At 42.1% G+C, this 18293-nt stretch overlaps 1 protein-coding gene across 1 annotated transcript in view; it reads right to left on the reverse strand.

Moving 5' to 3' along the window:
* Window positions 1-18293, reverse strand: part of LOC142015815 (scavenger receptor cysteine-rich domain-containing protein DMBT1-like) — a 135463-nt gene that overhangs the window by 21426 nt on the left and 95744 nt on the right. Inside the window, 1 exon segment of the mRNA XM_074999617.1 lies at window positions 1332-1462. Within this exon segment, the coding sequence (XP_074855718.1) occupies window positions 1332-1462 (131 nt within the window).

The raw sequence follows: 18293 nt of genomic DNA on the forward strand, positions 1-18293 counted from the left end.
ATAGACACCATGATTTCCCTGATCTTACTTTCAAAACAGCTGAAATGAAACTTTCCATAATACATAAGTCTCTAGCACAAATGGATCTGAGCTTTAACGATCGCATTTTGGAAAATTAGTATGCAAATAAAATTTGCTGCTGAGGAAATGTGACAGTATATCTCCAATACTTAGAGTGCTGGATCTGGGCAAAGGTTTTAGGCCAAAGCTTTTTTCAGCAAAACTTCATATTTGGCAACAGCAAATATTGTACCAGTCAGGCCAGTTTCAATGCATTGTTCTCCAGAGATTTTTAAGAACAGGTTAGATAAATGTCTGTCAGGGATGGTCTGTAAAGTACTTGGTCCTGTCATGAGGGCAAGGGGCTGGACTCAATGACCTCTCAAGGTCCCTTCCAGTACTAGTATTCTATTCTATTCTATGATTGTATAAAATAAATATTTCAAACAGCCTGCTAGGAACATTTATCTTTCTAAATGCTAAAAATATATATTTTTGCATGAAACACCTTTTAGCATATTCCCATATTTGTTAAAGTATTCAAACCCATAAAATATCTGAAATCACACCAAAATGTTATGATTTTGGCCATATGAAATATTTTGAATCATTTGAAATTCTCTTTCCTCCCATTTTGATTTCCTGAAGCTTTCAAGTATTTGATTCAAATAAGTTCTTTATGAAGTTGAGTAACTCTCATTATCCTTGTTTTATCTGTTCGATGACTGAGGTGTAAATGAGCTAAGTAGCATGATAGAATCAGACATAAAATCCAGATTTTCCACCTGATATTTCCATCCTCTTTTCCCACTGAAGGATTCTATTGTCAGAGTCAAATTACCAGAATAAAAACCTGACTGTGGCTGACAGATGCTGCCCATCATTACTTGACTCTCCCTGGTCCTTTTCTCTCCTTCTCTTTTTATGTTTATATCTTAATTCTCTACTAGTACAATAACATTCAATGGGGAAACCAACTGGCTTGCTGGCTGATGCATACAATTAACACCTGAGAAAGAGGGAAAGTGGCCTTTTTAGTACAGGATCCAGTTACAAACATAATATTTTGTACTTTGAAACTTCTGCAATGTAAAACACCTTAGATATGGTGAAAAGCACATTCATTCACCTTCAAATTCTGGGTATTTAACTGAACAGATGACACCGGCAGCATCATAATAACCACAGTTATGAGATAACCATTCGGCATGAGGACAGTCCCATAGCCTGTACTCCCATCCACTGCAACTCACATTGTCCAGGACAATATTTCCTGACCCTGGACCGAAATAGGCAGTGGTCGTTGCTGCAACCGCAAATCCACAGCCAACCTGCCTGCACACGACATTTGCGTCATTGAGATACCAAGAAACATCACACACTGTCCCCCAGGATCCTGCGTAATACACTTCAACGCGACCTTCACATCTGCTAAATGAATTCGCCAGTCTCAAGGCCAGCCCTAAAATAGATTCAAGGCAATTATTATTAGCACACAAGTTAGCTCTTTCCCTCTTGGTAACACTGTGACAATTGGGATCAGTCGAATCCATCTGTGGATCCACGTTGACTATTTCAGAGGATTGTACATCAAGATCACACCACACACTGGATCAGTATGTTGAATTGCATTGTAAAAAAATAAAGATTAGTAAATCTAAGGGAAGACAGAACTTACCATTTGGTATGCTTCTCTCCAGAGGAAATGGAGTTCTTGCTGCAGTAAGACAAAGGGACAGTTTGTGAACACACAGGTCCTGCTGAAATCTGATTAAAACTTATAAAGAATATTTATTGGGCAGTGCATCAAGTGTCTTACTGGGGAACATATATTAACCTTAGTGCTTTCTTTTGTTCATTGTGGTTTTTTTTAAATGATCAATCTCTTTTTTCTATCAAAACAAAAAGCTGTCAAGTAGCACTTTAAAGACTAGCAAAATAGTCTATTAGGTGAGCTTTCATGGGACAGACCCACTTCTCCAGACCATAGCCAGACCAGAACAGTCAGAATGGTCTGAAGAAGTGGGTCTGTCTCACAAAAGCTCACCTAATAAACTATTTTGCTAGTCTTTAAAGTGCTACTTGACTGCTTTTTGCTTTGATAGTGTATAGACTAGCACGGCTTCCTCTTTGCTACTTTTTTCTATCATTATGTGTTCTTCGTAAGCTCATGTTGTTCATAGATACTATGGCAAAGGAAGATTTTTTTAAGAAGGTGCGTGCTGAAATCCAATCTTCTTGTCCCTGTCCACCACTCACTCATCTGAGACCAAAGGCAAAGCCCCAGCTTGCTGGGTCAGCAGCTGATACCCGGAGCATGGGGCTGGGAGCAGGGGCAGCAGCTAGGAGCCCAGAAGTGCTACAGACCCTCTGCCTCCCACACCTCTAGATCCTGTGCATATGACTATACCTTTTCTTCAGCAGATGTAATCACACTAGTAATCTCCTGCCATAATATGCCATAGAACCATATTTCAACCATCAGAAAAGCGTTGTAACTGTCTCCTGGGGTTTGATCCTTGGCGTCTGGGTACAGAGGCTAGTGGACAATCTAAATATGAGGAGCTTGTTCTCTTCTAAGGAGGGAGTGATGGAACAGAAGTGAGAGATTTGGATGGATTTAAGTAAAACTCTATTTACTGACCATCTCAGTGTTTTAAAGGAGCAATACACATGAGCAGGAGAGGGTAATGGATATGTAAAGATAAACAAATGTCCTGAGAAACTTCTATTGTCTGTAGCACATTTGAAATTTGCCCTTGGTCTTGCTATTCAATCCATCCTTCCTCTAATTTCAATTCATGTTACAATTGTAATATAGAATCAGAAGTTAGTATTTCCAAACATTTCTAGCACAAAACCCTAGTGGAGAGAAACATCTCATTGAGAGCAGAAGGAGTTAGCACTGATAAGTTGTGTACCAGGGCCATGATGGAGTGGATCGTGATGCTCCTGCAGGAAGATAACAGAAGCATACCTGAAGACCTACAGTGAATTTTCACAGAATAGGAAAATGCATGTGCTTGCTGCCAAATCTCTATACAAAATCAAGAGTCAATGGAGTCAATGGAGCACTTCAAAAAGATGAAAGACTATTTTAAACTGAAAACCACATTTTCCCTAACTGTAGTTTTGAAAAAGCTGAATTTTTTTGTTGAAACTTGAGAAAATGAATCAGTCTCTGGCACAAATGGATTATACTTTTAATGATGGAATTTTGATAAAGTAATAAGAAAACATAATTTTGAAATAGTGGTTGGCATATTTCAAAATAGGTAGACCTCATTCTATGGCTGTGCCTACACTTGCATTCCTCTTTTGAAAGAGGCATGCAAATGAGGGAAATCAAAGTGCAAATGAGGCACAGATTTACATATCTGGCACCTCATTTGCATATTCTTCTTTCTAAAGAGCCTCTTTCAAAGAAGAAAAGCAGTGTAGGCATGGCTGTTTCGAAAGTAAGCCCCATCTATGAAAGACCTCTTCTTCCCATAAGAAAGAAGAAGGTCACTCAAAAGAAGAATATGCAATTGAGGCACCAGATATGTAAATCTGTGCCTCCTTTACATTTTTGATTTCCCTCATTTACATGCCTCTTTCAAAAGAGGAATGCTAGTGTAGACACAGCCTATCAGAAATAGCGTTTATTTCAAAATAGCTATGTCAAAATAGGTGCTGTTAAGACAGGGAATGGAGCCTATTTCAAAATAAGCCAAAGTCTACATCTTCTCTAGCATTCCTTTTTTGAAAGAGGCATGCAAAAGAGGGAAATTGAAAATGCAAATGGATGCAGATTTGGCACCTCATCTGCATATTCTTCTTCAAAATAGCTTCTTCTGAAAGAAGAAAAGCACTGTGGACAGAGCTAAAGTGTGTTCAATGGCTCTGTGCTGAAAGGCTTTAAGGCTGCATCTACACTACAGTGATCTTTTGAAAGACATCTTCCAGATGATTTTATTTCAAAAAAGCATGTCCACCCACAAAAAAGCAAATCAAAGAGTAATCTGCTCTTTCAAAAGAGAGCATCCACACAGTCCCTGAACTTTAGAAAGAACAGGCCACAGACTGAAAAATCTGGCAGCATGAGAAGCGCTCTTTCAAAAAAAGAGCCCCCAGGAGCATCTACACATGATTTGTTTGGAAAGATTCTTTCAGAAAAAGGCACTCTTCCTCATTTTGGAGAGGAAGACGGCCTCCAGAAGAAGCATCACATACTTTCAAAAGGAATTTGAATGAGCATATTGTGTGTGTGTGGACACGCTGTTTGTTCTTTCAGAAGAGGGCCTGATTTTCTGAAAGGACTTGCTAGTGTAGATACAGTTTGTAAATGTTGTATTTTGAAATAGTTAAGTGCTGTTTCAAAATGCATTTTGTGTGTAGCGGAATTATTGCAGAATAAGCTATCCCAGGAAATCTTATTCCAAAAAAAAAAAAAAAGTGGCTGCTCTGTAGACATACCATTACTGAACACACAAATCCTGATCTTACTGAAGTCAAATCAGATTAAAACTCCTAAGGAATATTTCTAGAGCACTCCATCAAGTATCTTACCAGAGGTGTCTTAGCCTTAGTGCTGTCTTTCATTCACTGTGTTCATTTTAAAAAAGGAATCTCTTTTTGGTCTCATAAAGTTTTCTTCATGAACTCATGTTGCTCACAGACATTACCTCTATAATCAGTGGCACAGGAACATTTTTCAGAGGGTGGGTGCTGAAATCCAGCCTGCTTGTCCCTGTCCACCACCCACTCAGCTGAGGCCAGGAGCAAAGCCCCAGAATGCAGGGTCAGCATCTGGTACCCGGAGCATGGGACAGGCATCAAAGCCTGCTGGTGTGTTGGGTCAGCAGCTGGTGTATGTGGTACCAGCTGTGGTAGCAGCTGGGAGCCCAGGGGGTGCTGCAGCTCACCACCCCACACCTCCAGTTCCCACACCCATGTCTCTACTTTTTCTCCTACAGATATTATTATGCTAGTAATTTCCTGCAAAAATATGTTGAAGGACCATATTTTAGCAGCCAGAAAAGTGCCTTAACTGTCTTCTAGGGACAGATCTATTTTATTCTGGACACAGTGGCTAGTGGGCAATCTAAGGCTGTGGTCACACTTGGTCAAAACTTTGAAATGGTCATGCTAATGGCCAAATTGAAGAAGTCTAATGAGGCACTGAAATGAATATTCAGCACCTCATTAGCATGCTGCTGGCCACGACACTTTGAAATTGCCATTTTCGAATGCACGTGGCTCGGCTACATGGGGTCCTGTTAGAAACGACCACACGCATTTCAGAATCCCCTTATTCCTCTCAGCTGAAGGGATTTTGAAATGGCCAGGGTCCTTTTGAAAAGTGGCAATATCGCAGCGCTGCAGCCAGCAGCATGCTAATGAGGTGCTGAATAGTCATTTCAGCATCTCGTTAGTATTCTTTGATTTGGACATTAGCATGGCCATTTCGAAGTTTTGGCCAAGTGTAGCCACAGCCTAAATGTGAGGAGCTTGTTCTCTTGTAGGGACGGAATGATGAACAGAAGCCAGAGATTTGGATGGATTAGAGAAAACTCTATTTACTGACCTTCTCAGTGTTCTGCATGAGCAGGAGTGGGGAACAGACGTACAGATAAACAAATGTACTGAGAAACTTCTATTGTCTGTAGCACATTTGAAATTTGCCCTTGATCTAACTATGCAATCCATCCTTCCTCCAATTTCAGTTCATGTTACAATTGTAATGTAGAATCAGAAGTTAGAATTTCCAAACATTTCTAGCACCTTACCCTCGCAGAGAAAAACATCTCAGTGAGAGCAGAATGAGGTAGCACTTACCATATCTGTTCCAGGGCCATGAGAGAGTGGATCCTGATGTTACTGCAGAAAGGTAACAAAAGTGTAACTAAAGACTCAAGGTGAATAGGAAAATGCCCATTCTTTCTGCCATATTTCAAATCACCATACCAAATCAAGAGTCAGTGGAGCACTTCAAATAGATAGAAGATTTTTTTTAACCTAGAAACTGCATGTTTTTCTTAATCTTATTTTTAAAACAGCTGAAATCATAGACTCCTGGGGTGTAAGAGACCTCAAGTGGTCATCGAGTCCAGCCACATTCCCAAAGCAGGATCAACCCTAACTAAATCATCCCAGAAAAGACTGTGTCAAGCCAGGACTTAAAAATCTCTAGGGATGGAGATTCCATCACCTATCTGGGAAATATATCTATCACCTATCTAGGAAACGCTTTTCAATGGTGCTCTGACCGGTGCTCTCATATATACCATAAATAGGGTGACCATCCGCCTTGTATTTCAGACGCCAGGAAGTCATCCCAGTTTAACCTTCTGCTGTGTGACTCATGGGGGAGGGCCTGAGAGAGACCAGCAGGCTTAAAAGCCAGAGGCAGGAGTGACCAAGGGAGTGAAGCGGACAGGGAGCTGCAGACAGGGGAGTTTAAGAGGGAGTTTGGGAGGGAGTGTGACAGAGAGGACTATAATGGTTAGGAAGACCCGCAACACCTGTGCCAGCACTACTGCTGTCTCCTCCACTTGTGCCTGTAGCCAGACAGACTGCCTGACCATGGATGTTTCTACCCAGATCCTGGTGTGGTTCTGCAAGGACTGTGGCTTGCCGTTCCCACTCACTGATACCCAGGCTGAGGGGAATATTCAGTGTGAAAGGTGCCTGCTGGTGGAATCTCTCAGGCGGCAGGTGGGGGAGCTACAGGAGGAGGTGGCCAGGTTGCGGCGTATCCGAGTCCATGAGCAGTTCCTGGATAGTATTCAGGTGGAGACTGTGGAGGTAACTGTCCCAGTGCACAGGACAGCTGATAAACCACTGGAGGAGGTGGAGCAGGGTGCACACTGGCAGCTGGTTACTTCTCGCAGCAGGCAGTGTCCCACCCCTGCTCAGAACCCTCCCACCGTGGTACTGGAAAACCGTTATGCTGTACTCGATACAGGAGACCAAGAATTACCCCATACAGAATAGGAGAAGCCTCGTACCCCCAAGGCTGGGAAATCTACTGCCACACCTGCAAGAAGGAAACGTAGAGTAGTGGTGGTCGGAGACTCTCTTCTGAGGGGGACAGAGGCGCCCATCTGTCGCCCTGACATTTCCTCTCGGGAGGTCTGCTGCCTGCCGGGGCCCGTATCCGAGACGTTACACAGGCATTGTTGAGGATTATCCGGCCCTCTGACTACTATCCCATGCATCTCATCCATGTGGGCACTAATGATACTGCGAGGTGTGACGCTGAGCAGGTCAAGAGTGACGTCAGGGCTCTGGGGGCATGGGTCAGGGAGGTTGGAGCGCAGGTGGTATTCTCTTCAATCCTGCCTGTCAGAGGTAGGGGCCCAGGCAGAGACAGGTGTATCCTAGAGGTGAATGCTTGGTTGTGTAGATGGTGTCGCCAGGAAGGCTTTGGTTTCTTTGACCACGGGATCCTTTTCCGGGAAGGACTGCTAGGCAGAGATGGCATTCACCTTTCGAGGACGGGGAAGACCATATTCGGACACAGGCTGGCTAACCTAGTGAGGAGGGCTTTAAACTAGGTTCGACGGGGGCAAGGGAGCAAAGCCTGCAGGTAAGTGGAGAGAATGGATACCTGGGAGATGAACTTGAAATGGAAGGGAGTATGGGCTACACTGGGAGAGTAAAAAGAGGGCCAGGGCAAAACTGGGAGGCAACACCAAATCAATGTCTGAGATGCCTATATACAAATGCAAGAAGTATGGGAAATAAACAAGAAGAATTGGAAGTACTAATAAAAGAATACAACTATGATATCATTGGCATCACAGAAACTTGGTGGGATAATACTCATGATTCGAATGTTGGTATTGAAGGGTACAGCTTGCTTAGGAAGGACAGGCAGGGAAAGAAGGGAGGAGGTGTTGCCTTGTATATTAAAAATGTACACACCTGGACAGAGGTGGAGATGGACGTAGGAGATGGATGGGTTGAAAGTCTCTGGGCTAGACTCAGAGGAGTAAAAAACAAGGATGAGTTCCTACTAGGAGTCTACTACAGGCCCCCTAGCCAGGTGGAAGAGGTGAATGAGGCTTTCTTTAAACAGCTAACAAAATCATCCAGGGCCCAGAATTTGGTGGTGATGGGGGACTTCAACTATCCAGGTATATGCTGGGAAACTAATACAGCAGGGACAGACTGTCCAATAAATTCTTGGATTGCATTGCAGACAACTTTTTATTCCAAAAGGTTGAAAAAGCTACCGGGGGGAAGCTGTTCTAGATTTAATTTTAACAAATAGGGAGGAAATTATTGAGAATTTGAAAGTGGAAGGATGCTTGGGTGAAAGTGATCATGAAATCATAGAGTTCACAAGTCTAAGGAAGGGTAGAAGGGAACACAGTACAATAGAGATAATGGATTTCAGGAAGGCAGATTTTGGTAACTCAGACAGCTGGTAGGTAAGGTCCCATGGGAAGCTAAACTGAGGGGAAAAACGGCTGAGGAGAGTTGGCAGTTTTTCAAAGGGACATTATTAAGCACCCAAAAGCAAGCTATCCCGCTGCGTAGGAAAGATAGAAAACATGGCAAAAGACTGCCTTGGCTTAACCAGGAGATCTTGCATGATCTCAAAATAAAAAAAAAATCGTATAAGAAATGGAAACTAGGACAAATTACAAAGGATGAATATAGGCAAACAACACGAGGATGCAGGAGCAAGATTAGAAAGGCTAAGGCACAAAATGAGCTCAAACTAGCTACAAGCATAAAGTGAAACAAGAAGGCTTTTTACAAATACATTGGTAACAAGAGGAAGACCAAGGAGAGGGTAGGGCCATTGGTCAGTGAGGAGGGAGAAACAGTAACAGGGAATTTGGAAATGGCAGAGATGTTTAATGATTTCTTTGTTTCGGTCTTCACTGAGAAATCTGAAGAAATGCCTGACATAGAGAATGCTAGTGAAAAAGGGGTAGGTTTAGAAGTTGAAATAAGAAAAGAACAAATTAAAATTTACTTAGAAAAATTATATGTCTGCAAATCACCACGGCCTGATGAAATGCATCCTAGAATCCTCAAGGAGCTGATAGAAGAGGTATCTGAGCCTTTAGCAATCATTTTGGAAAATCGTGGGAGACGGGAGAGATTCCAGAAGACTGGAAAAGGGCAAATATAGTACCCATTTATAAAAAGGGGAACAAGAATAACCCAGGAAACTACAGGCCAGTCAGCTTAACTTCTGTGTCAGGAAAGATAATGGAGCAGGTAATTAAAGAAATCATCTGCAAGCATTTGGAAGGTGGTAAGGTGATACGGAACAGCCAGCATGATTTTGTTAAAAACAGATCATGTCAAACCAATCTAATAGCTTTCTTTGATAGAATAATGAGCCTTGTGGATAAGGGAGAAGCAGTGGATGTGGTATACCTAGACTTCAGTAAAGCATTTGACACTGTCTCGCATAATATATTTATCAATAAACTACGCAAATACAATGGGGCTACTAGATGGGGCTACTATAAGGTGGGTGAACAACTGTCTGGATAACCGTACCCAGAGAGTAGTTATGAATGGTTCTCAATCCTGCTGGAAAAGTATAACTAGTGGGGTTCCACAGGGGTCTGTTTTAGGACCGGTTCTGTTCAATATCTTCATTAACGATTTAGATATTGACATAGAAAGTACACTTATTAAGTTTGCAGATGATACCAAGCTGGGAGGGGTTGCAACTTCTTTGGAGGATAGGGTCATAATTCAAAAGGATCTGGATAAACTGGAGAAATGGGCTGAGGTAAACAGGATGAAGTTTAATAAGGACAAATGCAAAGTGCTCCACTTAGGAAGGAACAATCAGTGTCACACATACAGAATGGGAAAGGACTGCCTAGGAATGAGTATAGCAGAAAGGGATCTAGGGGTTATAGTGGACCACAAGCTAAATATGAGTCAACAGTGTGATGCTGTTGCAAAAAAAGCAAACGTGATTCTAGGATGCATTAACAGGTGTGTTGTGAACAAGACACGAGAAGTCATTCTCCCGCTCTACTCTGCGCTGGTTAGGCCTCAGCTGGAGTATTGTGTCCAGTTCTGGGCACCGCAGTTCAGGAAGGATGTGGAGAAATTGGAGAGGGTCCAGAGGAGAGCAATGAGAATGATCAAAGGTCTAGAGAACATGACCTATGAAGAAAGGCTGAAAGAATTGGGCTTGTTTAGTTTGGAAAAGAGAAGATTGAGGGGTGACATGATAGCAGTTTTCAGATATCTAAAATGGTGTCATAAGGCAGAGGGAGGGAACTTGTTCTTCCTTGCCTCTGAGGATAGAACAAGAGGCAATGGACTTAAATTGCAGCAGGGGAGGTTCAGGTTGGACATTAGGAAAAAGTTTCTAACTGTCAGGGTGATCAAACACTGGAATGAATTGCCAAGGGAGGTGGTAGAATCTCCATCACTGGAGATATTTAAGAAGAGGTTAGATAGATGGCTTTCAGGGATGGTCTAGAAAGTGCTTGGTCCTGCCAAGAGGGCAGGGGGCTGGACTCGATGGCCTCTCGAGGTCGCTTCCAGTCCTACTCTTCTATGATTCTATGATTCTATGAAATGTTTTAGCTAAACTTGCCAAAATGCCCCAGTCTCTGCCACAACGGATTTGAGATGTAATGGTTGAATTTTGGCAAAGTAGTTAGAAAATAAAATTTGCTCCAAGGAAACATGAGACATTACAGCTACTCTCCTATCAAAGAGATGAACATTAAATTGCATTTAAAATCACCGATAGTATGCAAGAGCAGTGGAACAGTAAATCATGCTCTAAATCTCGGCCCATGAACGCACAGTGGCAACTTCAGAAAACCTAAACAATTTAAAGTGAGATATAATAAGTTAACCTAACAACAGTAATATGCTTAGACCAGTTTTAGCATATGGCATACTCAGGAAAATTTAAAAGCAGCTCAGAAGGGAAGGCATTCAGAAAATCAGACCCCCAAGTTCAAGCTCAAGCTCCTGCTCCACTGACTAATTATTGATGTAAAGTGGAACAGCTTTCAAAGAAGAGCATAAGCAAACCCCAACCCAATGTCCCACATGCCAGTGTCTGGAGTGCTCTCCTGAAATGTGAGAGACAAAGTCAAATCCCTGCTCCAGGTAAGATAACAAGGAGAATTTAACCAGGGTTAAGTGCCTTAACTGCTGAACTAATGGTTGAGGTGCTACTGCCTCCTCCTTTTGGCATTTACTTAATAAGGATTTTCATTAGGGATGTAATTCTGTACACTGATACCTGGGTGAATGAGACAAAAGATATACAGGTGCCCAAAAAAAACAATGGCATAATGCATAAACAGTAGTGCAAGTACAGCACTCTACTGGCCCCTGAGAGGCAGTGGTGGAAGGATTCAGCAGGGAGTTGAGAGAGGAGGAAGGTGAAAGAATCAGAATCCTAGGGGTGGAAGGGATCTCAGGAGGTCATCAAGTCCAGGCCCTTGCTTAAAGTAGCCTTAACTAAATCATCTGAGCCAGAGCTTTGTCAAGCTGGGACTTAAAAACCTCTAGAGATGTAGATTCCACCACCTCTCTAGCTGATGCATTTCAATGCTTCACCACTGTCTTGGTGAAATTGTTTTTCCTAATATCCAACTCATACAGAATATCCGACCTACACTCTGTAACTTGAGACCATTGCTCCTTGTTCTGCCATCTGTCACTACTGAGAACAGCCTCTCTCTATCCTCTTTAGAGTCCCCCTTCAGGAAGTTGAAGGCTGCTATCAAATTACCCCTCACTCTTCTCTGCAAGGGGGAATGTGGGATATTCTGGGGGAGGAAAGATGTGGAAAGCTAAAAAAGGAATTAGAAGATGGGGAGAAAGAAAGGTGCAAAAATACTGGACAAAGAAATGTGGTGACTAAGTCAAGACCTTCACATACTTGGGAGGCAGCCACCTGTGTAACAGGGAGCAGAGGGATAGCTCATATCCCATCATTGGTAGGTTAGGTAGGGTATTTTATGTTAGGGAAGAAGCCAGACTTCGGATTTTTTCTCAAGAAGTTGCCTTGCTTTAAAGGTTACAGTTAGGGTTTATACATATATCCTTACTCACCTGTTTTAGCATAATCGTTCATAAATACATTGAAGGGATGAACACAAGCTATTTCACTGTTTACAAGTTTTGTTATAAACCAAAGGCCTACTGTAAATAGAACTATAATGCAGCTTAATTTCTGAAACACTGAGTGGTGGAATAAAGGTTAATTTAATCACATTAAGTAGTTTATTTAAATGACTCAAATTTTAGTGACAGCCAACTAGCTTCCTTCTCTCACATTTGTCAACAGCTATGCTATTCAACGTGGCCTTACGCCACATTTAATCTTTGCACAAGATCCCAGTGGTATGACTGGGCATTCCAGATATGGACCCAGTGAAAGTGAGCCAAAGTTGTCTTTACATTTTTGCAAAAATAATGTTTTAAGTATTGTAGGCATTTTACCTGTGGTCTGCAGACTTTCAAGAATCCGCAGCAGTATCAAAGCGAAGATCATTGTGGTATCCATCTTCTGATAGTTCCTGAGGAACACAGCAACAGAATTTATAGGCTCTGACTAAGGAGGGGCATAGCTCAACCGTCTGCTCTGCACCAATAGCTGATCAATACAAAGTTCATTCCACAAGTGTTTTCATTCATTCACAAAGGAAGGTGTGTTTACTTTACTGCCCTTTTCATAGTGTTTTTTTATAACCACCTGGTGTCTGCCAGAAAATAATACTTACACAACAACATTTCACACACCTTGAAGGAAAACGTTCATCTTAGATGCTCCCACATATGCTTGTCTCATGTATGAATCCAAACTTATATTCGGTGTCTCTAGAGTGGATCCAGATACTTTATTCTTCCTGGCATGAAAGAGGAAGACTCTTTGGGCTTGTCTACACTACCACCTTCCTTCGAAGGAAGGATGGTAATTAGGGTGTTGGGAGTTTACTAATGAAGTGCTGTGGTGCGTATGCAGCGCTTCATTAAACAAATTTCCCCCAACAGCAACTTCGAAGTTTTGAACTTTGATGTACTGGCACGCGTCTAGCTGTGTCGCACCTGCCTGTACTTTGCAATGCTAGGGCAACTTCGAAGTCCCTTTACTTTACTCCTCAAAATTTTGAACTTCAAAGTTGCCACGGGGGGGGAGGATTTGCTTAACGAAGTGCTGTGTATGCACCACAGCACTTCATTAGTAAACTCCCAGCACCCTAATTACCATTCTTCCTTCGAAGGAAGGTCGTAGTGTAGACAAGCCCTTTGAAACTCTAGGAAGTGGTGGGCTGCCTTTATCCAGGCAGGAATTTTTCTTGATGTTTGAAGGGTCATCCTTCTATCAACAAAGGGACAGTCTGGTTGTGACGTGTGATTGAGCCTCCTATGCCTCTCCAGGGTCGGAGACATGTTAATTCTGTCTCTTGAGCTCAGGATCAGGATAACCACATCTGGCTTCGATCCATGATGTTTAATGCTAATATGTAAATTGAAGAAAACTCATATTTTTATTAAAGAAAGACCAGATCTGGCACCTTCCAACAAGCTAAACTGTTGGTCATAAACAGGTTTTAATCATGTCATACCTAATGAATTCACACCTTTACATATAACATGAACATATGCTTTTGACAAGAATAGCAATACTCTGCATGCTACTAATTTTTATATGATACCCTACACAGCATCTTTTGGATAAATATCTTGACAACTGACTGTTGAGTTAGATGGGGCTGATGAGTGACAGCCAGGTCTGCCAACCTGGGTGGGGAGTGGGGCCTAGGAAGGGAGAGGAAAGAGCTCAAAGTGCCCAGTTGCCCCAGGTCCTACTGTAGCAGCAGCAGTGGCTGGAGTTCTGGGCCCTTTAACTTGTTTCTGGAACCTAGCCCTGTCTCAGCAGTGATGAGGGCTGGCTGGCCCTAACCCTGCCTCTTCTACCCAAGGCTCTGTCCCTTCCCAGGGTCCTGTTGCTGAATCCCACCCCCATATTGCCCAGGACTTGGCAAAGTCTGTCACCAGCTCTGGTGACAGCACGCCCTATGGAAGTGGGCTTCAAGGCCTCTTAGTCACACTTTACTGTTAAGATTTTTGGGGGAAAACAGACTTTGGAAACTCCCCCACATTTTCACAACTATTGTCATGAACACTTTTGCCACAAAAGTAACTGTCTTCACTATTCATCCTTCCAAAGATAATGGATCATCACACAGTATAAGCCCCAGAGTCACTGAGCATGGCAATGACATTGTGAAGACTCTTAGTTAGAGTTATGCAAAATGTTTAGCATAAAGCCTGTAGCCAACATAAACTCATCTATTGTTGGGCTGAGCTTTTACTGGACTTTGTGATAAAAAATTGGAGTGAAAAGATATGCTAAATGGGACCGACTGATTTCTTTGCATGAAAATCATGAACAAATCTGGGGATTTAACCCAAAATCAAAGAACAGAGAGGGAGCCGAGTTAGTCTGTATCCACAAAAACAATGAGAAGTCTTGTGGCTCCTTACCTGACAAAGTGCGTCTTTGCCCACAAAAGTTTATGGTCCAATGAATCCATAGGCTGCCACAGGACTTCTTGCTGTTTTTTACCCAAAAATCAAGGGAAAAACCAGTGGTTTTGAATGAGCTTCACACTAGGATGCCATGTTCACTGAAATCTGAAATGCAGTGAAGAAAAGTAGAAGTTAAATTGAAATTTAAAATATTTTTGTCTGACTTTCTTGTGGAGTTTTGTATAGCTATTGTAGCCCAAGGACCAGTGCATTTCAGCCCCAGCCCTGGGAACTACAAGCTGTGGACTACAAACTGCAGCATGCTGGGAGAACTCCCTAGTTCCTGCCAGGATGTGCACTGTACCCCCACGAGGGTCTCAGCAGAGACTGAGACTGAGCAGACAGCAGGCAGAGGAATGGGGCTGCTGAACTGTGATCCTGTTTTGTGTTTTTCTACAGAATAAAGCCTGCTCTTGGTGGCTTGTCTGAGTGTGTCTGCTCTGAGGCACACACACATTACCACACAATGCAGAGCACAGCAAGGAGCCTCAGACCTAGTCTCCCAAGTTATGCAAGAAATTGCAAGGCTTCTCCTATGCTGATTAACCTCACACTGGGCTAGTGAACAGGAAGGGTTACACTATAATCATGTTGTCGGTGTAAATATGGATTTTATCATGCCATCAGACATTGCTTTGGCCATGAACAAGGCTCCACCATCACAGTTTATCGTGCTGTTTGTCCAGATATCTATTTTATATTTCTATAACTTAACTTTTTTTTCTATAACTTCACATATTTTTTATGAAGATAAGTTGCTAGCCCTCATTCAATGCTCAAAATGAAGACCCAACAGACTGATTTTGTCTCTTGTTCCATTTGACCTGTTTGCCTCAGATGGGCCTACCAGAAATTTAAACTCCTGCTTGGTGATCTCCAACAGTCACTGCGACATGCAAGCGTTTATAGCACTTCCTAACCTCTTTCTTTTTGGAACACTTCCTAACACACACAGTTGCAGTTCCAGTTGCCTCACACTAGCTTAATCTTAAGAGTTTAAACAAACTGACACTCAATTGTGTAGATTGTGAGGAGGATTTTGAGGGTCAGATGTGGTCCACAGGCTTATGCTGACAAACTCTTTTATGGATCATGTGGGATTATGGGCCAGACTGTGAGAAGGATGTAAAATGACCACAGTTCAATGGAAGTCAATGGAGACGCACATAAGTCATCTAGAGATCTAGCTCTGTTTCTATAGAACAGGGGTCGGCAACTTGCAGCTCTTTAAGGAGTCATTTGTGGCTCCGGACGCTGCCGCCACTGACTCCTCTGTGGCTTTCTAATGCGCCCTCTTGACAAGAGTCCCCTGGGCAAGACACGGCCACAGAGGTCACCTCAGGCAGGCTCCCCACTCTGCGGGCAGGTTGCCCACCCTGGGCCATGAAAGAAGTCCAGGGAGTATGTGCACCTGAGCCTGTGCCCAAGCTGCATGTGGCTCTTTGAGCAATAAAATGCTCAGAGCCATGGGAGCACTGTGCACTGCTGTCCGCATGCATCCTGCCCCAGCATGGCAAGGGAGAAGTGCTTGGCAGCAGTGACAGTGGCTTCAGTGAGTCGCTGGCATTGGAAAACAGCAATGGGGAGGATGTTAGGGATGCGTGGCTCTGGATGGATGATTGGGTTAAAGTGCCTGCTCTGTGATGGAGGGCAGGAGCTGAGGGGTACTTATGATTTTTCTAAAAAGGGGTACTTTATTAAAAAAAAAAAAAAAAAAAAAAGGTTGAGGAACACTAGTGTGGAGGATTGATGCAAACATTGTTCCTTCCTGATTAAGAGCCTATCCACAGGTGCAGTGTTTTCCTTTTCCCCATTTGCTCTCCAACCCAGGGGTGAAAGTTACTTAAAATGTCTAACTGGTACAAATCATCAGGGCTACATCTATGCTTTTGAAAGAGGAATGCAAATGAGGGAAATCAAAAATGCAAATGAAGCACTGATTAACTTATCTTGAGCTTCCTTTGCACAATCCCTTTCTGGAAGAGAAGCTTTAGAAATAAAGAAAGCAGTGTAGACAGGTCGCTTTCAAAAATAAACCCCATCATCAAAAGAACCCTTCTTCCTATTTTGTTTCAAGAAGAAGGGTTCTTTCAAGGATGGTGTTTATTTTTGAAAGAGCCCCATCTACACTGTTTTATTTCTTTCAAAAGACTCTCTTCCAAAGAGCATTTATGCAAATGAAGCACAAGATATGTAAATAACTGCCTCGTTTGCATGTTGAGTTCCCTCATTTGCATTCCTCTTTCGAAAGAGGGATGCACTGTAGATGTAGCATGTGTGTGCACTGTTCTTAAAATAGGGGTTACAAAAAGTACAGTTTGATGTTAATCATTGAGGACTGTGTCATCGTCACATGAATTGCAGATCTTGAAGTATTGATTTTGTAAACAAATTTGAAAAAAATGGCTCTTCTCACTATTTTGGTTGCAGACCCTGGTATAGAATATGCTTGACCACTTTTTTTTAAATGCTGTATTCCACATTGCCTCAATGACTGTGATTAAAAATAGTTTGTGGAAATCATGGCTCTTGGTTTCTGTCACATTTTACATACTACTCTTAAAATACATTAAAATACTGTATCTGCCCTCAGTAGCACAGTCTGAATTCAACAGGATATAACAGGTGAGAGTCATAAGGGACAAAAGGAGGGAGGAGGATTCAAATGTTATAGTGAAAAATGCACCGGGTTTTCTTTTTTATCACATTTCATGCAGGCCAGATGGGAAAGGTAAATATTTTAAAGGGACATGAATGTGGCAATGGAGGTGGTTTGTCAAACATGCTTAAAAAGATGTCCCATACAAGAGGAACAATAAAGAAGACAAGAAAAAATAGGTGGATTAAAGAAAGGAAAAAAAAATCACACACACACACAAAGGCTGGCTCTGTTGCAGTGGAATGGGGAAACGTAAAAGGTCATAGATATGGTTTGAAACCTTGAAAGCAAAGCACAAGGAACTTAATCAATATAATAGGGGACAGCCAAGGCTATGATTAAAACTGCATTAGGATGCTAACTCTTCTGTGCCTAAATAGCCATATTTTCACACAAAAAAGAAAAATCATGCATGAAGAAACCACTACTCACAATTTTCCCATTGCAGATGTCTTGGTAGGGAAAAAAACAATAAAGAATGGTTTTGCTGACCTATCATACACTGACTAGCAAAAAATAACCAACCCAGGTGCTCGCTTTTCTTCCCTCTAACTTTGAAGCTATTATGAACAGCAAATAAACATCCATTCACAAATGGGTCAAGCAGAAAAAAGGCTGAACAGGTTGGGTAATTTATTCACAGCCCATAATTCTGTCAACTCTTTTCTTCAGCTCTGCCCTCAAAATGCTCCCAATTGGTTCCTCGTGGGTTCGTTCTAGGAGAAGCCTTTCAATGTGAAAATGAAAAAAAAAATTAGAATATAGTAGCAAATAAAACTCTGTACTTGTTTACTACAAGTGCTTTCCCCCTTCCTGGTCTCTTGTGATATCTGAATACATTTTTACAGGCTTTTCGTAATAATCATGAAGTCCTTTCCTTCATTGTACTGAAGAAAAATTGCAACTAAATTTTTAAATAACTCCTCTCCTGAAATCTGTGTTCTGTCAACATTCCCCAGCATTAAATTCAATTGATTATTTTTAAAAAGTTTTTTTCTAGTTACAATGTATCAGGAAAATTCATTTTGGAACAATTTAAAGGGTCCAGAAGATTAACCAAATGTTAGCTGCTAGAACTTCAAGAAAATCCTGGTTT

The sequence above is a fragment of the Carettochelys insculpta genome, chromosome 7, assembly GCF_033958435.1.
Source record: "Carettochelys insculpta isolate YL-2023 chromosome 7, ASM3395843v1, whole genome shotgun sequence".
Classification (NCBI taxonomy): Eukaryota; Metazoa; Chordata; order Testudines; family Carettochelyidae; genus Carettochelys; species Carettochelys insculpta.